At 43.5% G+C, this 22,436-nt stretch overlaps 2 protein-coding genes across 2 annotated transcripts in view; one reads left to right on the forward strand and one right to left on the reverse strand.

Annotated features, from left to right (window-relative positions):
* The first annotated feature begins 149 nt into the window (after positions 1–149).
* Positions 150–5,185, forward strand: LOC119174376 (protein FAM8A1). Its single transcript, XM_037425249.2, has 5 exons — positions 150–545; positions 916–1,036; positions 1,844–1,970; positions 3,624–3,775; positions 4,863–5,185. The coding sequence occupies exons 1-5, from the start codon at positions 197–199 to the stop codon at positions 5,011–5,013; spliced, it is 900 nt and encodes a 299-aa protein (XP_037281146.2). The 5' UTR covers positions 150–196; the 3' UTR covers positions 5,014–5,185.
* A 7,246-nt stretch (positions 5,186–12,431) lies between these two features.
* The window catches only part of LOC119174377 (aquaporin AQPAe.a), a 132,305-nt gene continuing 122,300 nt past the window's right edge, over positions 12,432–22,436 (reverse strand). Inside the window, exons 5-6 of the mRNA XM_037425250.2 lie at positions 15,206–15,518; positions 12,432–12,978 (exon numbers count right to left, since the gene is read on the reverse strand). Coding sequence (XP_037281147.1) covers positions 12,906–12,978; positions 15,206–15,518 — 386 coding nt within the window. The 3' untranslated portion in view covers positions 12,432–12,905. The remainder of the gene's footprint in view (positions 12,979–15,205; positions 15,519–22,436) is intronic.

A 22,436-nucleotide genomic window follows, 5' to 3' on the forward strand; every position in this document is an offset into this window, starting at 1 on the left:
TGAAATAGTTAGACTTTAAACTTATTATTTTCTCTCTACAAAGAACTTTGTTTAAAATAATACTTTTTTAAGCACAAAATACATTTTCAGTATTATTTTTTTTTATACTGGTGCGTTGTTCGCAAGCGCGCGATGCGTGCGCGCTGCGCGACTCGCGAGCCTCTCGCACCGCGTTTTCGTGTTCCAATCTGTTGTGATGGCTGAGAACGGTGGTGTTTCGAAGCCGGAGGAGAAATCCCATCGAAACTCTGAGCGTGTTTCCAACGGCGCGGGAGACGGGATGGCGTCGAATGACGCAGCAGCGCCAGGGAGTTCGCAGAAAGCCTCCCGAGAAGCGTACATGGCGGCCCTGAACCAGTGGCTGTGGCAGTGCTACCACTGGCAGTGCTTCACTGCGGCACTGCCGTACATCGCAGCCCAAGCGACGAGCCAAAACCGAAGCGCCTACGAGACGGTCGACATCAATCGAAACCTACCGAGGACATTTATCGCGAACCAAAATTTGCTCAATGGACAGAGAGTGCAGCGAGCCCCACCTAGACTGGGTAACTAGCGTTTCTCTCATGTCATGCTGTTTCTCTCGCGTCCAAAAAATTTTGCGATCGTGCCCCGGACCTTGTGCGCGCTACTCCCGGAACTCTTTGTGGTCTTCCAAATGCTTACACTCGCTGAGCATCAGCCGGGCCTGCCGAGAACTTTGTTCGTTTTCACGTGCTGGGGTTTAGGCTGTGTGTCCGTCACCATAACGAAACCTTCTCGTTGGTTAAAATAAACGCGAGAACGCAACTCCGGGCTCTAGACATGCGTGTAGCAAATTGTTCTTTGATAGTTTCATGATCGCCCGCTGTGTGTTCGTCACTGTTACATTCTTTTTTCTCTGTCGCGGTGAAACGGTGCCGTCTTGTTGTCGCTCAGGACACGAGTTCAAGCTGCCACCTCTGTGGAAGCGATTCGCAGCAGAGGTTCTGGACTCCTTCATCTTGCTGTTTGTAAAGTTGCTGGTGACGTATATTGCCGTCGACTTTTTTGACATCATGTAAGTGTCATTTGGCATGATGAGCACATGTTGTGAAGCTTGTTGACAGATCAACATCTTGTCTAACATGTGTTCTTGCTCAGAACATAGGTTTGTTAATTATGTAAAACGACCAAATGTTGCTTTTCAAAACTGCCTGAAGACAAGCTGAAGCAATAAAATTATCTGTAAATAACTCTTATTCGCTATTGTCGCTTCGCAGTTCTCTTGACGACACCTTTACCAGTTTGAACTTGTAATTTTGGTGAAAAAAAAAAACCTAAGCAGTCCTGTGAATTTGCCAAAAATAAATTTTAAAATACCTAAGGGTTAAAATGGCTTCAATGTTGTTGATTTAATGTAGTTGGCAGATTTCTCAGCACACGTTAACTCTTCTTTGAACTCGTTATGTACAGCCACCCAAATTCTTAACCTGAGCACGCGAGCATCGACCAGCCAGTCGATAAGCAGCGTTTCACCGAACACAGTGGCGAAATCAACAAGGATGCGTGCATGCCTGTGATAAACAGTCCTAGGCTGTTCCGGAAACCGGATCAGACGCTTACAAACTCGGCAGTCGATGCTCGTGCTTTCAGGTTAAAAAAACGGGTGATTACAGCGCTCAGCAATAGAAATATTGAGCCACTACAACCAGTTACTTTGTTGTGCCTGCAGTTGTTGACCACACAATCACTGGTAGAGCAGAAAATGTGTGCTGACTGTCTCTTTCATTTTCTGGGCACAGTAAACAACAATACTGACCGCACTTTAGTGTACAACCAACGCGTCAGGACATCCCTATCATATATTTATTTTTGCACTTTACAGAGATCTCGATAAATACGATTTCGAGTTGCTTCGTGAGGAAACCCTGAACTTTAGATTGGCCCTGGAGGTTACCTCGGAGATCGTAGTCCTGGAAGTTATCCACCGGATACTTGTCTGCCTCTATGAGGTATTTCTTGCTCTTTACATCTTGAGTAACGTGTGAACATGTTCATTAAAGGTTACTTGATATCTGTGCAATGCCTGAGTGAGTTTCAGATAGCTTGCTTGGTATTTTTGTATTGGGGAAGCTTTGTTTTATTATTTTGCTGGGTGCTCGTTATGCAAAGTGATGGCAGCATTCGAAAGGGCTGGTCGCATTTTTGCTGTGCTTTTATGCATGGAACTTTTCGGTCATTGGCAGGTGGCTCTTTCAGAAGTTCACTTCAGTTAATTGAATAGCTGTAAGCTATCACGTCTTCCGAGCGTACCACCAGAATTTCTTGTATGCATTATTGAGGTGTTTTAGAATTTGACCTCATTGGCTAACTGTTAGCAAAGGTGTGAAGACAAGCATAGTGCCAAAATTGGAAGTGTCCCTTTAGTTGTGAAACGTTCAAATAAGTAGAAACAACCCGAAGTAGTCGACTTTTAAAAATGAAGTACTTTGGCGCAATTAACCTCTCCAATATTTATGTGCTTTCATGTTTAAAATATAGAATGGAAAAATGTTACAAAACCTCATAAACCTTAATGACAATGATGCCTGCAGCCACATCTATTAGAACTTTTGATATTGACTGGCAGTGTCTGATCTATCAGAAAGAAGAGTAAATGATGGAAGAAGTAAATGTGTGTAATACTCTTCATTATGCTTTATCTGATGCTGGCTTTTTAGCTTTTGAATGCAGAACTTAACAACGTAAGTAGAAAAGCACCTATAACACTGACCTGGTATAGCTGCCCAGTAATATCTTTATACTGGCACGCTTTAGGTGGCAATTTAGATATAGGCTGTGGTGCTTGCATATCTATGAGATGCATTTTGAAGAGAGTAAGATGCGTAATTGCTCAATTAGTTAATTTAGGTGTGCATTAACAAAACCCAAGTAGTAAAAATCTGAATTATTTAGGAAAACCCTTGTAATCATGATTTATTTGGGGTGTCCAAGCGCTTAATTCCACACACTTGTCAAGTGTAAAGAGCTCGCATGGGGTAGTATGAAGATTGAGAAGCACTACATTTTATGCACAATCTTTGTGTGCAAAATTTTGTTTGTTCATATCTTCCCTAAGCTGAGGCCATCATAGCTGTTTCAATAGGGAGAATGAATCTACTTCGGGCCACAACCTTGTGCTTGAATCGGCACACCTTGCGTTGTGGGCACCATCGCGACGTTACGGCATGGAATGATCCTTGTTGATATGTCCCAGTTAGGCTATACCTGACTATGTTTCTCGTAAAAAAATGCATGAGCGCTGTAAATTATTCTTCTGGTTGCACTGGTGATAGTACGGTCAATAGTTATTATTGGTGGCTATTTTTACACAGACTGTCAGCTTACCCATTCATTTCCATCATTACCAAGATGCTGAAACTGAACAATAAAGACAAGCATGCACAACAAATTCTTAATAGTCCTCTTATGCTTGCCTGGATGTTTTTTGATGAAATGTACAGGTCAGAGACATCAATTTACTGCACGGAAAAAGAAAGGGCAAAATAGTATGTTGGCATGCACACTACACCTCAGCCGTAGCTTGTCATCAAGGTAATGAGCTATTGAAGGCCCTGTTGTGTTCAATACTCGGAAATGAAGTTTCTCGTGTGTTCTCCTTGCAGACCGCCTGCTTGCACAAGGGTATTGACTCCCCCGGAGGCCGTACCCCTGGCAAGGGAGTCTTTGGGCTGAAGGTTGTCTCATGCGCTAGTATAGAAGAAATCGGTGGGAGCCGCATCAGAGTCTACCCTGCTGGCGATATTGGACTAGGCTGGTAGGCGACGCATACTCAACAGTGCTCTTTTTGTCTTCTTTAGCTGTGACTTTGCAGCATGTGTGCAGTACAGCGGTACGAACGTTGCTGCACCTTCAGAAAATCTGTGCACTTTTTGAAATTCATTTAGTCCATGAGACCACAGAAATTTAAAAGTATGCAGGGAGATGCCACTATATCAACTTAGAGTATGTACTATAATACTTTCAGGAACGTTTTCAGTGTGGGAATGGCTTGTTCTTTAGCACAGCAAGTGAATGGCGTTACCTTTAGCAACACCATCTGTAACCTAACGTGAAGGTACACGAGGCTCATTAGGGCTCAAAGATTCGGGCGCACAATCTCGGAGGCTACAAGTTGTCACTGAAGGTTTACTCTGGCCCCGGTGTAGGAAAAGTATTATTATACGCCGCGATTCCAACGAACAGGCGGTGCAGCACGTAGGCCCGTGTGTGCTTGTTGCGTCTTCCGGGACAACGCAGGTGGCACATGTTTGCACCTGTGTGGCAGCGTCATGTTAATATCAAATGTTGTAGGGCAAAAATCTAATCGCAACAACCAAGCCAATGGGCCTTTGTCGATACCAAATAAAATTTTGTATCACCCTAAAATTCATATTAGCTGCGATTATATCACTGACATTTTATTTATTCAGCACTATTAAATTTGCAATGGAATTTCACTATTCACAAATACCAACATTTCATTGCTATAAACAAAATGTTTAGTACGTTGTGCAGGTTGTAGTACATCTTAAAATTCACAGATGGTATGGTGGCCCGGGCCACAATAACTTCTTTATTTCAGTCTATGAAGCGTGCAGTTCTCTGGAACACTGAGAACATGCGATGCGACAATTTTCTAGTCACTGCTGGGACAAAATAACTTATCGTTCAAAATTATGCAGGAATCATACTGAAAGCTGTGTGTCATTGTAGAAATTTTGCACGTGATCTTAGTTCTTCATTTATCTATTATTAATCTAATTTTTCCCTGCTGAGAAAAGTGCTACTTAGCAGAATGTTTGCAAACTTTTGACTAAGGTAGTTCCTGATCTACGCTCTTTATTTTACTTTTTTTTTTGCAGGGCATTGCTGCGGTCTTTCGTCAAGAACTTTACGATGGCATTCCTTTTTCCTGCCTGTTTGACAATCTTCTGTTTCCAGCATGGCCGAGCAGCCTACGACATCCTCTGCAACTGCATCGTTGTCGAAGAGCTGCCTCCTCAACACCGTTGAAGCTACGTACCACCTCGTGCAGCTCGTTTGACGAAGTTACACCGCTTGTAGGAACCATCTTTGCTAGCGCAAAACATTTTGGCCTTTGTTGTTTACACATGATATATATATATAAATATAAATTAGTAGAACAAGAGAAGAAAAAAATCCCAGGTTATTTTTACACCCAGAATGTTGTCTCATCATTTGGGAATCTGTACTTTATGTATAAATGCAGCATATTACATATTATATTTTAGCATACACTGCTGATCATCAGTTTGGTCATTAGGCCCTTGTGCTATTCGCCACAGTACACTTTGGAACAACTAATGGCAGTAAAAAGATCTTTGTGCGAAACAGTGATTTTAAACTGTCAGTAGTGGTCAGACGAGGGGAGCCCCAGCCCAGCGCCAGCATTCCGGGGATAGAAAAGGTCCTTATCAAGGCAACCATTGCTTATCTCGGCAGGGTGTACAACCGCCTTCGGACGCCAACTCTACCCTCTGAAAGTAGTTTGTTTGCATTTCTTGTAGTAGAACAGATTTTAAAAGTTTATCATCTTTACACTGAAGCGTTAATGGGTAGGCTAGTTGGCTTAACATAGTGTATTAAAGTTGAAGTTGAGAGCTTGATGGGATGCCATCTTGTTGAGAGGAGCCAAGGCAGGAAGTTAGGTTGAAATTTTATGCCGACCATAATCTAAAAAAAATGAACGTTGAACGAAGCTCGTGTGTTGGAGCTGAAACATTTTTGTTTCTTACTCTTTGTTGTCATTCAGTTTCAACTCCTTATGTTGTGTGTGATAGGTATAAATTAACATCTAGGATGAGGGTGACATCAGGTTACCATGAAGTCTTGTGGGGCATGCTCACTTTTCTGTTGCCATCCTCCTAGGCATGATTTAAACGTTGTTGCCGTTTTCATGGAAGATCTGTCAACTTGGTGATAGTTGGTTCTATGTATGAACACCATGAAGAAACTTCAGACAAAAAATGTCAGCTCTTACATGTTCAGAAAACTTAGAAAAACAGTGTCCGGTTATCCATAAATAATGCTCCACATGTAAACGTAATCAAACACAGTTTAGGATGTTACCTGATGCAAGACGATAAATTGGCACCAGCAAACACCTTACAAATCAGTTAATAAAGAAAGCTGCGCATGTACTTGAGTTTCCAGCTTAAGTCTAATCCAAAGTTTCCCCGAGATGAAGGCACATTTTGAACATTAAAATTAACATCACTTTGAACATGATATTAAGCATCAATTTGAACATCATTATTTCTACCAACTTGCCAGACTTCAATTTGTTCTATCATGTGGAAGTGAAGAGAGTGCTGTGCAAATCTCTGCAAAGGAAGTAGCTGTAGCCTCGACAAAAATGTGACTTTTAAGAGTAGCTGAGGCTTTCCTCATTTAGCCAACGGTAGTCACTTGAAAGCTATGTCTTTTCATGAAAAAAGAGATGTTTAAGTGGAATGAAGCACAAATGCTGTTCGTGATGTGGTTTGCCAGTGCGTCAAATTTTGTTGCCAGAGTCAAGCTGGTTTGCTTGCCTCGTAAAGCACCCAGTTGAGGTGCATAACTGCTCATCCAAAACACGTCTACGCCGCCATTAGTTTGGCGAAGTGCCTTTAGGGAAGGCTAGCTTAATAATTACGAAAGGGTCTGTAGCATTAAGCCGTCTTAACACGTATTTTGGCAGATTTCTGGAGCAAAGCTTATATGTGTGTTGAAGCGGCAGACTCGTGATTGTGAAATGGTCGGCTGTTTCGTTTCCTGGGAGTTGCAGCCCCTCACTGCAGTTTCAGTCGTTAGAGCCGCTTTAAAACATGCCGACGCACGTATGTCCTTTGCGAACAATAAGCTCACTAGCGCCTGCATTCTACGGTTTTCCCCCCCCAACTCCAAAGTGCCATGCAGGCTGTAAGCATTGCTCACCGACACCTTTCCTTAGATTAGCTGGAGAGCTCATGCCTACCTTGCAGGAAACAGCTCTTGTCACCAAGAAGAATACCCATTTTTCTGCTTGCGCACCTGTCCTCAGTAAAGATGACTATTTTTGTCAAAGTAACAGAAGGTATTCACTTAAGTGTTGTTTGTACGTGCGTCAGCAGTCTCTGTTGTACATTACAACTACCGTACTGTGTCTGAAGGGCAGGGATTTGGTTTTAACTGGCGCTTGTTTCGTGGCATTAACATTTTAAGGGGGCAGACTGCTCTTTGGGGCCAAAAAGTGACAAAAAAATTCATTTTTTAAAATTGACATATTTGGTTTCTCCAAGTACTTTTTTATCTCTCTGCAAATTTTCACGCACCAGGAAGTAGTAATTTTTTTGTAATGTCATTTTAACTGTCCAGATTCTTGGTGCTGTTAACATGCAGAACCTGCAAAAAAATGGGGAACCGACTTTGAGGCTTCTTTATAATTTGCCAGCACCTTTGTCTGAAGCTCTACTATCAATTTATGAGCGCCTTAATGAGGATTGCAAAACATGCGCACCATGTTTTTTGCTTTTTGAAGAAACTGTGTGTTTTCAGTTTTTTCCATTTTTCTCAAAAAAGTAAATTTGTGACTATTCAATTTTGAGGCCTCAATATCTCTGTAGCAAGGGCAGGTACAACAATAATTCTCTTTGCACGGGAAACCTGTAAGTGTGTAGAATGCAAGTATGGGAGCAGAATTTAGAGCACATGCCTTTTTAATTAATTACTAATCAAAATTGTAACACAATTCCAATTGCTTTTAAAAATATACAGTTCATTTTGCTGCAAAATAACCAATAAAGGCCTAAAAACAAAAACCTCTTCCATACTTTCACTCTATAGTCATTAGTCTATGTTGGCATATCCTAAATATCACTTTTAATTAAGCACTTTTTTTTCTATGGTGGCCTTAAACAATAGGGGGTGAACTTAGGTTATCTCAGAAACAAAGTGAGTTATAGGAAAACTAATTCAATATTTGAAATCAGCAGAAAAAACTGCATAACTCTGTGCAGTTTTATCAAGATCACTAAAGAAATAAACAAAAAATGTCTAAGACCAGTCTGCCCCCTTAACACAGTGTTGGTTGTTTGCTGCAAGCTTTCCTCCCCTCCACTCTGACTGCCTTGGAAGACTTATGGTTGTGCATTGTTGCAGCATCCTCTGCACTAATAAATTCCCTGAACTGAACAGCATTGTTGCTTTACCTGTCTGGTTGTACATAATTTTTTGCATGTTGGTATGCACCGTAGTGCTGAGCGTCTTGCTTGGAGATGCACGAGAGCAGTGCATTCTTGTGTGAATGACCCATGTCAAGGAATTGTACACTGCAGCTTCACAGCGAATGTGCTTTTGCTTTGCTGCTACTAAGTACTGATGGAATTTGAGGTTGCCATGTACACAAACTGGCTTGTTTTACCTGGAGAATTTATCTTTGGAACTTCAAAAGCTAAATGAACAAAAATAAAGCTTCCTATTACCATTACTACCACAATTCATGATGGTTCTTTATAAGTGTACTGGTGTACACAGTGAGCCTTGCAGAATCGGCACTTCTTGTGACGCAAGTTTTTCATTACTTCTCTGGAACTTGCATCTCTCAAATCATATGGTGGTTTTGGGACATTATATTCCACAAATCAATCAATCAATCTGTGGAACTTGTAAATAGGGTACGGGTGGCTGGGTTGCGGATGCGGGAATAATCTAGGATCCTCTATACTTGGCCGTTCTCTGCTACATGTGCTGCCTGCAAGTGCAAACATGAAATTCCTTTGCAATGAAAATGCCTGTTGTTGCGACTTGCTAGAAAGCTTGAAGCTGTTACTACCGAATTTGGCAATAAACAGCAGCAGAGTTCTACGATTTCACGAGCGATGTCTTAAGGCAACATTCTTTTGCTTACCCTATCGTAGAGTTTGCGGGAAGAGCACTGTATAATTTAGAGTTCGTGGTTAACCTGGTAGGCTTCACACAACATGGTCTTCGTAGATTTTGCTTTTTTTCCTTTGGCCTCATAATACGACTCTTAACTTAAAAGAAAATTTTCTTATCCGAGTAATAAAATCAGAATTTATGCTAAGTAGCAAGTTGGCCTCGTCATAGTGTCACCAGGTTACACAAAAACGAGACGAAGACTGTGTGAACAGAAGCAACTCGGGCACATATGTAGGACATTTTAGTGTTCTTGCATTGCCCGCTTCATGTAAACAGACGTACTGCATTTTCTGCTATAATCCACACAAACAAAAAATGTGCTTTAAATGTGAGGGTGAGTGGGATATTCAGGGGTAGTTTTTTTTTTCCTTTTTGTTGAGTTTAAGTTACGAGTAGGGGTTATATACATAGGTGCATTATATTTAAGAAAATGCAATGTATTGCTGTGTTAACGTTAACCTCCTCATGTGCATGTCGCATAACCAGGACATGCAGACTTAAAGTGTGGGAGTTTTGTTGGGTAAGGCTGGGAGTGAAGAAAATGTGGGACAAGTTTTACTTGAGCATGTGAGGATAACCAGACAAATTGTTTTGGGAACGTACACTACACTCTTGACTTTAATATTCAGGAATCCCAATTTAGCATAACATTAGCAACAATTACAATGAGATAAGTATTAATTCTGTAGCCAGTACTTTCATTATGCAAAAAAATTCACGTGACAAATTCAGTAATGTAACTTAAATGTTGAAGAAATTGGCTCCTTAAAAGTTTCATATTGGCATTATTGAGAGCGCCATCATATGCTGCATGCTATTTTACTAAAGGCAAAAATTTCTAAAGATTTCACTGAATTAATCGTGTACTTGTTTTGTGTGAACGTCTTGTCTTGCCAATTAATTTTGTTCTAGTGGTGCGTCACACTATGACAGAGTTTGAAAAATAAATGCCAGGCGTAGATGCCCAAAGTTGTCTTTTTAGCGTGTTAGTATCTTTTCTTGGCTTTTCTTGTTTCCAACAGCGTACTGCCACGGTGCTAAATGAATACAGATGATGTAAACATTGCCCAAAGTTTGTTTTCCGATTCAACTGCCGACGTTGCATCCTGTCCATATGTAGGAATTCCTTTCCTCTACAGCTTTGCATTAATAACCTGGTGTAGTTTTAAGTGGGAAACATTATGATAAAAAGAAGTATAAAAACAGCAACACTGTGACAGGAGTATTGTCAAGCATTTTTCTGCTACCTGCACTGCACAAGAACTATACAGAGGAAGCCAAGCCAATAACAAGTGTTCCATACCCAGCAGGCTTTCTTCAAGGATGGTCGATCATACATGGCAAAGCAGCTAGAGTGTTTTTTTAGTTTATGTGACATTTAGTTGCTGTGGCAACATCCACTCAAATTTAAATTGATGGACCTCGGTTTTCTGGTTGAAGTTCTTCAGTTGCGGCCACACGCCATTTGAGAGGGCAACATCTTTTTTGAGGTTATTGCGAGAACATGGTTGCAGCGAGCTGTATAAGTGCAACAGCCACTGCAAAGATGATGTCTGTTCATTATAGACGAGTGCTTAGTCCACATGCACTGGAGATTCAAAAATAACGTAGAACACATGCGACTGATTGCATTATTTTTTTTTAAATTATGCACAAAACCTAATACCGTAAACCGTTCAACATCCAGTGCTGTCGGGACCTTGTTTTCGGTAAATACTATCTGTGATTTGATTCTACGTCGATGGTCAGAAGACTGAAACCGTCTATAGAAACATCTAGTGTAATGCATGTAGAATGTACCGCTTTAATGCAGTATGGGAGAATGAATGCAAGATTTTTTGTGGTTTTTATATGTGCTTGCCATCCCAAGTTAGTTGGAACTAAGTGAACATGCAATACATAGTACGTCCTTCTTGTACAGGAATTGTAATTAAATATTCTTAATGTATGCCACGTCCTGAAATGTGGTTTCTACGCTATGTATTTTTGCTTGAATTACCTCCTCTCATGACTGTCTGTAGCACCCGCAAACCTGAGCTTAAGAACACCCGCAAACCTTTTTATTCTGTTGATTGGCTTGTAGAAACGCCCTTGCCCCACAAGGAAGTAAATGTGCCACTTCTGCTGTTTTGCTGTCAAGAAACAATGTCCTCCACAAAGTAGCATAGTTAAGGTGAACAGACTAAAGACTGCTTGAGATGTGATTGGACCAATTTGTGGGTGTTGGTGTCCCACCACTCTTTTAGTGAGAACTCAACAGTTTTGTTGACGCTCTTTAATCACACACACAGATAAGATGTTCCACAAGTTTTTATTTTTTGCAGCACACTCGCAAGACATGCATGGTGTGTGAGATTGCTTATTGCTTGAGAGTAGAAGCATAACCGCAGTTGTCGAACAAGCAGGAATGCATGTGTTACTTGTCGAAACAGAACCATCACTTTCGCTGCAAATTATCCTTTGACAGGGAGTGGGAATTAACTTAATTATTGCAAGCTGGGAATGTTGACCTATTCTGTATGTGTAACAGTGTTCTTTTTTTTTAAACATTGTACATATGCATGTATTTCTCTGTTCATTGTCTGAAAGCTTGCATGTGACCTAGAACAAAAATAGAGAAAGAGACTACGGTTGTGAATAGAAGATGTAGCCTTTTAAAAACTAAGATTGTTGTTGAGCAAAAGTAATGTTTAGAAAACTGATATATCTGTGGATGATATGCTCATTAATATGTTGCTGTTTCTTCTTTTTTCTGGTCATACACGAACTCTTCAATAAAAGTGTGGACATGAAAAAGCACGTAATGGCAAAAAGTTTTGAACCACCGCACATTTCGCACTTTTGCATCCTTCTACCGTGCTTGTTCATCAAAATGTTCAAGCAATGCAGCCTTCGTTTTGTGAGAGTTTATGTACATATTGAAACAAAAGCACTTTCTACACATCAAGTACTTTTCGTGTGTACTCATCTGAAGCTGGTGTTAACTGCGCCTACGTTGCTCGCTTAGCTACGTCAATTTCATATCTAGATGCGACTATGGTGCGTGAATTTGGTATGAAGCAGTCATCTGGCTATTAGGGCCATGATTGTAGGTTGTTATACTATGTACATGTAGTACCACTTGATGCCAGCAATTATTGGTACTTGGCAGACCTACATTTTGACCAAGCAACACTGATGACAGAAGTTTAAGATTGTTTTATATAACAATACAAACAATGTAACCAAGGGAGTTAATATTTAAAAATTACGTCAGCATATGAACTCTTGTTTCAATGTGAAATTCTCAATGTGGTCATTGTGTTGTTATAAAATCACTAGCAAAAACATATTCTTGTGGTATTAAGTTAGTCTCAGAGTTGCTATGTTTCAGCTTGTGTTAGGATGAAAAAAAAAATTAAATACTGAGTTGGGATCTGCCTGTATGATAAAGTGCGACCTAATCCATGGATGCAGACCCTTTCCTACTTGTGTTTGTTGTATTTGATTCAAGATCATAGAAAAATACTACAAGGGGCATGTGTTCCTATACTGCCCAAAAACATATTATGAGACAGCTTCATCACAAACACAGACAGAAAAAGAGGATTGAGACAATTCACAAAACACTTCGTGCACATCAGCAAAAAAACATGTTATGGTACATATGATCTTGCAGATTTCTTTCACATGTAAATAAAAATTATTTTGATTGGCCACTTAGGTTGAAAGTGTAACCTCATGCGCACACTGTGTACATGTCAATAACCTGTTGTGACAATTTTTTTTTATTGCACTATCACAGAACACACAAAATAAGGTACGCTACAACTGTTGACATGACAGTTGAGAGAAGGTAATGAAAACAAAAGCAAACCAAGATGAACTGTGTGGTAAACAAGGAATGCTTCTTTTTGTTGTTCCTGCAGTGAGCTCCGTTTGTAACCTGAGCAAAATGACAAAACACTGCAACCACTCGTGCGCATCTACAGCATTGTATGTACACCCTAAAATTTTGGAGATCCGGGTCCTTGTCCATACTCCAATCGGGCCGGAAGTGTCCGAAGTGCAGTTCCAAGTCTGTAAAAATGAGAGAGGCATAATTGGAGTGAGCACCACATTGGGCACACACATTTAGTGCTGGCTACTGCTTATCTACCAAACATTGTTTCTTGTTAGCAAGTTGCAAATGTCTTGATTTGTGTGTAACGTACCTATGGACCAAAATAATAAAGAGTAATAAATGACTGTAATGAGTCTTAATTTCCTGCTATCTTTCCGGGGTGACATGCGAGGGTAGGTGAATGCAAATTCCGTCCTAAGATTTTCAGTCAGCTTCAGACCATGTTCACGCGTATGTTTTAAGGGAGGCCTAATGTGCACGAAAGTATATAATAGTCCTTAAAGGTAATTTCTTGCAAGGGCCACTTGCCTTATAGTAGCTGCAACATCTAAATGCACTGTGTCTAGAATTGGTGGATATTCAACCATCTAGCTATAATAATGAATTTGCAGATATTGGATGCAAGTATGAGTGTCAGAAAACAGCCACTGAAACTTCAGCTGGCATTTCACTTCTCTGTTTATAGGAGCACACTTGTACTGCTGAGTTTACAATAGCAGTAAATCTTAGGCACGTGAAGAATTCTCGATGATCATGTATTTTGTAATATCTGCAACAATTCTTTATTCTTCAATAAGTGTTGAGTATTTCTTTCACATATACTTAAGTCTAGCTTCTTTTGAATATTTTAAAATAACTTTTGTAAACATACAAGAATTAAACGGTTGCTGCTGTTTGCCTTAAATGTATGCCTAAGGACTAGCATCATAGCAGCAACATGGCCAATTAACCGTGGTATTCATTGCAGTATGCAATCAGATGTTGGCACTTAAGATGAAGTACCATTAACAATGGTGAGAAAAGCATCAGTATAGCAGCCACATGACCAGGCTGTTGGAATGGCATAAGTAGTGATTACAATTTAATACAAAAGGACACGACAAAAAAAAAAAGGACAGGACAAAGTGCTTTGTCCTGTCGTTCTTCCTTGTGGTATCGTTTTGTGCTAAAACATAATAACTATGGATTCACATCAACTAGCCTGCCAAAGCATAGTCTTGGCATCAGTAGTGCCTTTGCACCCAACCATAAACATATGCAGCTATAGCTCACAATTGCAGCGCACTGCTGAAACATAAAGGATGAACTTACTTGTACTTTGTAACACGTGTGTGTGTTTGAGCAACACGCTGCAAGTGTCGACTATGCGCAACCAGCTAGCCCCTACCAACTAGCTTTTCTAACAGGTGCATCATTGTGTTTGCAAAGACTGACACAGCAAAGGAACAGTGCTACGTGCTGTGGGTACTTTTCTAATTCTTACAAAAATTTGTGGAGGGATAAAGAAAACCTTTTGGACTGAAGAGCTTGAAAGCTACTTTTTTGAAAGCTAAACCGTCGGGTGTCCACAAAATACCCTCTGCTGCGTCACTTATCAGTAACCAAACTGCAGCTGCGTACCACATGTGTTTAACCTCACCCATCCGTGCATGCGCCGACCAGCAGTCGCCGCCAAGCCATGCCCTCAGACTGAGACACTCCACGCAGCTGCACTATAGTGTAGTAGAACCCTCTCGTGGCCACAGCCGCCAAGTTTGCTAGGCGTGACGCAAGCTTAGTACGAGCACTTCGAAAGGTCTGCAATTATACCGGGGGTGAAACAGACAGGTTTAAACTCAATTCTTTTTTTTTGCACTGGAGCTTGGATGTTCTTGCATAGTTTATGACAGGTTGTAGTTCAATGCTACTCTGTATACAATCTGAAATAGATTTGAGAGCGAATGGACAACACACAAGAAGACAGGACGACTGTACGGTTGTCCTCTCTTCTCGTGTGCGGTCCATTTGTGCTCAAATTTATTCTAGAATGAACTGATGTGCTTAACAAGGCATTTTATTCTGTCTACCCAAGGAAAGACCAAGTATTTGCTAAGGAGACGCGAGATCGACCAGCTTGGCCATTACACAGATAATGCGTGCATTTGGGGGGGGGGGGGCTATTGTAAACTACCTATTAATAAACGGGACAGACGCGTAGCCAGAACTATTATTTGTTTTTTTTTTTGGAGGGGGGTTCAACTATTTCTACTTTACGTTTGTGTGCACGTTTGTAGGTGTGTGTGCGCATATATGCAAGCAAAATTGACCCATTTTGGGAGGGTCTGAACCCCCCGCCCCTCTTTGGCTGCACCCCTGTAACGGAGCCCCTGACGACACACTTCATTCACTGTGCTGTGTGCGTACCTGGTGCCGCCATACACGGACGACGCGTAGTTGGCGGAGCGCAGCGATCCCGCGTACGCCGCCTCTGTGGGCACCTGGAAGGCGGACGACGGAGTGGGCGAGTAGGTGTTCCCTCCAACAGGCCGGCCGAATCCCGCCGCCTCGTACTGCTGGTGCTGGTGCGGCCGGCCTTGCTGCTGGTGCTGCACCAGCTGCAATGGCGCAGCCTGGTGGGCGCTGGAGGGCGCCGCCCCATTGGGAGGACTCTGGGCCACGGTCGCGTACTTCGCGATCTTCGCGTCAGGGTCTTCATAGTCGTCGTCCGTGTTGGACTCTGTTCGCAAGTGTGGGAAAAAAATGAAGGAGTTAACGTGATGTCAGACGGACCACGTGTACTCGAAAGTGCTTTCCTCGCATAACAAACTGCATCTGACAAAATACAATTTATTTTTCAACATCCCCTCGGTATACAAACATATTGAGGATAGGAGAGGCAAAAGTCGATATATAAATAAATCTTGGTTAAATATACAGATTAAAAATTAAAGAATTACACCGCAGCATATTAACAAATTTAACCACAATGGCAAAGATAAATACGTGCTAAGTGAATAATTAATGAACATTTGCGAACAATATAGTGAGTATTCCATAGTTGATCACGCTGTAGAGGATTATTTATGATGTTGGCTCCACTTTGTCCGAAAGGCTGTAGTAGCCTCTGTAATGAGCTCGAAATGCCGCCACAACAAATTTTAACAATGATGCAGAATTTGACGAAGTTAGTGGTATTAGTACTGCAGGTATCAGTAACACAACCACAGATCTCAGTTTAGATATATGAATCTTCGTTGTCCTCTGAATGCGAAAATATTGCGAGGTCGTCTGCTGTACCGCGTCGCGGTGGAAAATATTATTTGGCGTAGAATACCAGGGTCGGTTCACCATAAAATGCACATCATTTGTCAGATCGAATTGCGTTCATGTGAGGTGGGCCTATCATTTCAATTTATTTTTGTTTTATAGTTTCATACGTATCTCTTCCGGCTTTTAGTGAAAAGCTTACAAAGCGGCTCAAGACGTGTAGGAACAGCCAACTTGATGAAGTGGTGCGCTCCATAGCTTACTGAGAAAGCTGTCATCGCGCCCAAGTTCTCGCAGCAATCAGTGAATTTTCGTAGAAGAAAGTGACTAGGTTGCTTAATGTGTGTGGCTATGGAATGCGGGTATTCTCTGTCAGCCACTACTGTCGACTGAACTTTACCTGCTAATGGGCCCCCCAGAAGAGTGCTTGTCCACATACATTGACTTGGTGCAAAAAAGCCAACTTTAGGGATTGTTTGAACATTGCGTTTGCGTACATGAGAATCAGTTAAAGGCTTGCTGCGAGTGCTGTAGCAATGCCTGCGAAAAATTCTTTGATAGTTTACAGACATCTCCAGGGAAAATTAACATTTACGACAATGCAGACAATCGCTCAAGTGACGCCGGAAGTCGCAAACGTACCTAGATAATCGCCAAGAGGAAGACCCAGCTAGTAAATCGAAAACGCGTTGGTTACTATACAGATCTTGAAGACGACGTCTTTGTGGGCTTACTTTGGCCATTTTCGGTGACGACGTATGATGATGTCCAATAACGCCTGCCTTAATTCAACTACCGTATTCGTTCGCATACAACAGCACGGAGTGATATTGGCCAACTCTTGAATACAAGGTGGCTACTTATAAGAGCAACACTATTTTCAATCACTGTCAATCCTATTTCAGTGTTTCAGTTGTTTACTAATGTATCGTACAGCGAAAGGGCCATCAAAGTCCAGACAGCGGCAGGACGTAATAGAACACCGGACCAGGGTGACCCAACTTGCTAGTAGATTTAATACCAGTATTCCTAGCTCTGGAGGTAGCACTTTTTATTGTAGTGATCGCCTGTGCTGCCTTCCGCAACGAAATTGTAGTGAGTCTGCGCGAATGGAAGCACACCGAATTACTGACGCTTTCAATATGTTTTCGCCGACTAGGTAGACGACCAGCCACGAAGAACTCAAGTGCTCTCATAAATCTCTTTTACTCCAACTCCCGAAATAATGTACCTACGTTTTGAAATAACGAACGTCTAAGATAGTTTATAGAGGACAGTGCATGGATACCCGCATACTTTCGAAAGACCCGGAAAGGTTTTTATAGGCAAAGTCGCTATCACTATCCGAGCAGCCACGGGCTGAGGAAAAGAAAATAACTGTGAGGAAAACCCAACAAACAAAGCGAAACTAGCGCAAATTCGAGAACCGCATTCCTCCACTGGGAAGCACTCCACAATCACGCGCACGCAGGGTGGCACAAGCTGTTGTGGTTCGATACGAACAGAACCTAGTAGGTTCTGAAGTAAAGAAACGCGAAGGAACGAAGCTTTATGGAAGGAATAACAAAAACAGTAAAGCCCACTTTTGTATCCTGCAGAAGCAATACACGGCTCTGGTGAAGGGCACCACTCAGAAGTCGCCGTCATCGGTTTTGTTTACTAAGTATCGAGGCTTCTAGCACGTGACCCGCACTCGCTGGTGAGAGAGTGTATTGCCTTATGGGCAAGCAAGAGAGAAGGGTCGAATGCTGCATTAACCGGCTGCGCCATACCAGTAAGAACAAGGCTGTAAAACGAGGGCGTAGTGGCGTAAAAGCAATGCAGCAGTTCGAGAGAAAGGGAGATCTTAACGCGACATACGACAAACGCTCTCAACTGCACTCGCGATGCGAGGCTCTTAAAGCGCATTTGTACGGGGCCGCCCTATATATTCGGAGCGTACAGTGGTTATTTGTTGATCGTCAAGCGCTGGACTTGCTTTTTCTCTCGCACGAGTACTTCGGCGTTTCTGAACCGACGACGCCATCTCGCCGCCTTACAAGCGTGCTTTTCTGTTAGACAAGCATTTTATGCGGCGAAGCGTCACGCCTGCAAGGCGCACGTCCATTTGGCAGGGGAAAAACAACCACCAGATAGAGAAAAAGAAACTTAGCTGGGGGTGCTCCTTTACGAACCTTCGGTTACTTTTCCTTCTTTTCTTTTTTGCGCGTACACTCAGGAACCCTAACGATCTTATTTTCTTTCCCTACTTCACGTTCGTCATTTTATTTATTTATTTAGTTTTTAAGACAGTGAACAATCGTTCGGTAATCGGCAATAAAATTGAGCCATACACGAAACAGATCGCAGTCCGCTGTTTCAGTCCTAACTTCCGCTTCACTGCTCGCGCAATCACACGACATGCAAGCCCAGACAACGGCGCTACAAAACTGCGATCGCGCTTACTCCAGCACTGCGTATGCGAGCGGCTAAGTGTATCGACGTCCAGTCAAGCGGGAGGACCGGCAAACATTCGTAGTTGGGCCAAGCGAGCTTCACGCCCGCGATCGGATTGATATAAATGCGTCCTTCCGTTTTCTTATTATTTTTTTCGGAGCTCCACGCGGTAACGAATTGACTTTGGCGACGGAACGGGCGAAAAAGGAACACACAACAGGCCCGCTGCACTTTCGCCGTCTGGCGCGTGTTGTGCGAGCGTGGCTTGCGTGGTGGTCTGTGGCGGCGTCCATAAATTACGGCCCGAAACGGTTCGATGCGACGTCGAGTGCAGGCGCCGGCCTCGTAAGCTCTCCGGTTTACCACGCGGCCGGGGATCTGGCGGTCGCACGGCTTTTCCCATAGCGCTACAGCAGCGAAAGGGCGTAATGAGCCGAGTGGATGGCAAATCACCAGCCACAGCAGCCGTTATGGGTTACACCCTTTTCAAGCTCTCTCCGTCGTCTCCGCTTTGTTGTGCGTCGGGTGTACTCAAACTGTTTTATAGCATCGAGAACAAAACAATGGAATCGGACTGGCTGGTGGCGTTGTGAAGATACTCAGACGCGTTTGCGACCTAAACACGAGACAGGTGCGATTTCCGCGTGATGCACTGGTAGCCAGCCCTTGCGCGAAGATAGGCGTAGTCGTTACAACTGTGCGGCAACTTATAGCCGCTTGATGAGCTGAAGCTGTGGGCGTGAGATTCGCGGTACGCAGGCGGATGGAACGACTGTCAGCTGGACATGCCGGGAGCTCTCGTGCAATGCTCTGCAATGACATGCTGCACAAAGAATCTCTGACATTGGCCTGCCGGTATTGTTCGCGGTTCGTATACTTCGAAAACGAGAATTTTAATTGCCACGGAACACACAGACAAGCAGAGAGAGAGAGAGAAACACTTCAGGGCGTGTGAATCATTAGAGGCTCCCATTATACGCCATCTTGTGTTGCCTGTGTTTTTTTTTGGGGGGGGGGGACGTCAGAGCACATCACTCAGGCGCGTTGACCACTGCGCAGTTTAAGAGCCCCGCTCTATGAATTTACAAAACTTTCACTTTCTATGACGCCGAAGAGCGTTCGCGCCCTATGTACGCATTCACTTGAAGTAGAATACACAAAACATCTTTTTCGCAAGTGCGTTTTACCATTGGTCAGCCAGTTTCAATTGCCATACATCCCGCATCACGATTGGCCGAAATATTCCCCTAAAAATTTCATAGCCAAGACGCCCTGCGAATACGGGTCTCGCACCCCAAACTTCTGAGCCTGTACTAACGAATGTGGGTACGACGCAGATGTTCACCGAAAAGTACACGAGACCTCCGGCGATGCTACACAACCAAAGTTCTCCGGTCTGCTGATCCCGCCCGGAGAACTTTGGCTTGCGAACAGAGTGAAGCCAGATAGCGTTTGCCTGGGCTCACTTCCCGTCTCGGCTTCCTCTTGGTAGCGGGTGTCTTTGCATTACTTCTTCACCTCTTGGCATTCGTTTGTCTTTCGAAGCCGTGTTAACCGTTCTTTCGTCTCTCTCTGCGTAGGAGAGGAAACGCGAGTAAATAGAAAGGTGCGCGGTGTAATTTGTTTGTGCAGGTCCTCTTCTTGCACTGCCGCCCTTGTTCTGTGTGCTCCCGCTTATTGCAGGGAGCTAGCAACGAGCCGGCAACAGCGCGGTGCACGCAAGCGGAAACTCTATCCAGGAAAGAGAGTGTGTGGTGCCGGTAGGAAGGCCGCGCACCGCCTCTCACAAAACCGCGCAGTGTCCTGTCTATAGCCTATGAATATCGCGGCATTTACGAATGGGACGTCGAGCACGCCGATGTGCTTAAACGTAAAAGGATCAGCTTAGGCTGGTTCAACGAGCAGAAATGATGGAAGATACTCGGCTGCTGACCCGCAGGTCGCGGGATCGAATCCCGGCGGCTGCATTTCCGATGGAGGCGGAAATGTTGTAGGCCCATGTGCTCAGATTTGGGTGCACGTTGAAGAACCCCAGGTGGTCGAAATTTCCAGAATCTCTCATAATCACATGGTGGTTTAGCGACGTTAATCCCCACATATCAATCAATCAATCAATCAGAAATGATAGCAATGAAGAACCAGCGGAGCCCTGGAATAGGTGACGACTATTTGCAGTGATCCGTGTTATAAAAAAATAAAGCAGTTTTTTTTGTCTCTCTCTCGCGCGCGTTTGGTTAGCTGCTATCGAAAATTCACTGTCAACCAAAGAGCTGCTTTTGGAGCTTACCCATCTAATTACCGCAAAAGAGTCAGCAAACGATTATAAAAGAAATAAATTGAACCACGAGTGTATAGAAAGTAAGCGATAGGATTGCCTGCTTTCTGTCACAAATGGAAGAGAAATAAAAAAGAAAACCAAATGTAGAACAAAAAGAAAAGTGTGGGAGAAAACAGCTTTTCGTAAAATAGATCATCGCAGTGGTCACTGTTCTATTATTCAGTATATCAGGGGCCACGAACAAGTAAGCGAGCGACAACCAATGGAAGTGTGGGGCAGGTGCGCCGAATACTCCTCGCCTCAACTTGACCAATACCAACCCCTTTTCGGGCTTACTTATATGCACGTGGATGTCACTTTCTTTTTTATTATTTTCATGGACCACAGTGAACCAACCGAGAACTACCAAGACAAGGACTAGAGGTGCCTTGTTCTTCCTTCTTTCTTTCCTCCGTGTCTCGGTTGTAGCGCTGTAGTTCATCATGCTTACCCAACTCGCTCAAATGCTCACGTTGCTGGCTTTTTGTTTGTTCGCTGCTGCAAGAGTGCGCGCGTACGTGCCTGTGGTGTTTCCTTTTCGGCGAGAAAATTGACCTTTTTTTTTGTTTTACGTTACACCACGCACTCGCTCTAGAATCTTCCTCTTTCCACGTTGTCTATGCGGTCTATTACGAGGTATCAACAATTGAACGAAACAATAGCACCGATCCCCGACCTATTCAGTGCAGCTGCTATGCTCCAAATGCCACAAAAACTCGGACCGCCCCTTGGTGTCTTCATAAGTGATCGGCCTTCTATGGCGTTTCTCACCGCTGCACGCAACTGTCGGCACGGAGCGCAAGAAGGCTGCGGGGTCTCTCTTCCACCGACTGGACGCAGGAAGAAGTGCCGGCAACGGCACCGGCAAGAAACACCGAGCTTAATCATTTTCCTGTCGCGGGGAATTTAATCCACCGCCTTTTATGGCCTCCCAAGCGGCCGCTTGGGACACGGTGTGGCTACAGAGTGGAGGGAGGGCGGTAATGTGCCGGCCTGGGCGCGGCACTCGTGCCAATAGAACCGAGCACGCACAAGGAATGGTGGACGTGGCCCTCGCCAGGGGCACTGCAGGCGAGCATCGCTGTTCCTTACGCGTGACTGCCCCTGCAGAAGGCCTCGGCAAACGCCTAGGAACGAGCTAATGCATAGGGATACGGAAAGGGAGTAGAAATGCTGGACAGAGGACGAATACGGGGGGTGGGGGCGGGGAGAGTGCAGTAACACTCTCTATTGGTAAAGCCTGTTTCTTTTCGAGAAGGCAGTGTGGTGATGTCATCGGAAATGCGCACAAATGCGCGAACCAGAATGCGCACGAACACACAGTGTGTCCAGACTACTTGGGCGTAGATCAGAAAGCGAGATCGATGCGATAGGCTTCGCTCACTGTGTAGTAGACGGGCAACCATTTTTGAAATTACTGCAGCGTGAACGTTCCCAAAAGGGTACATGTCATGTCCAAGCATTGCCTCCGGCTACATTTTTTTTTCTACAATATCTGGTTTCCTCAGACCTCTATCTGTCCCCGAATTTTTGTCTTGGTTGGCCTCAATTGATGCGTATAGCACACGGGGCCTGCGCGCTTTGGCCTAAGTGACATGACGCGAGTAGGCCACATACCATAACCTGGCAAGCGTA

The sequence above is a fragment of the Rhipicephalus microplus genome, chromosome 5 (assembly GCF_043290135.1).
Source record: "Rhipicephalus microplus isolate Deutch F79 chromosome 5, USDA_Rmic, whole genome shotgun sequence".
In the NCBI taxonomy this organism is placed as follows: Eukaryota; Metazoa; Arthropoda; class Arachnida; order Ixodida; family Ixodidae; genus Rhipicephalus; species Rhipicephalus microplus.

What these genes read in the sequence shown, in the direction of transcription:
- LOC119174376 (XM_037425249.2), top strand. Translation starts at nt 197, where the DNA reads ATGGCTGAGAACGGTGGTGTTTCGAAGCCGGAGGAGAAATCCCATCGA. An exon ending in GTCGACTTTTTTGACATCAT is followed by an intron (nt 1,037 to 1,843) that starts GTAAGTGTCATT and finishes TGCACTTTACAG; the next exon opens with AGATCTCGATAAATACGATT. An exon ending in GGCGATATTGGACTAGGCTG is followed by an intron (nt 3,776 to 4,862) that starts GTAGGCGACGCA and finishes TTTTTTTTGCAG; the next exon opens with GGCATTGCTGCGGTCTTTCG.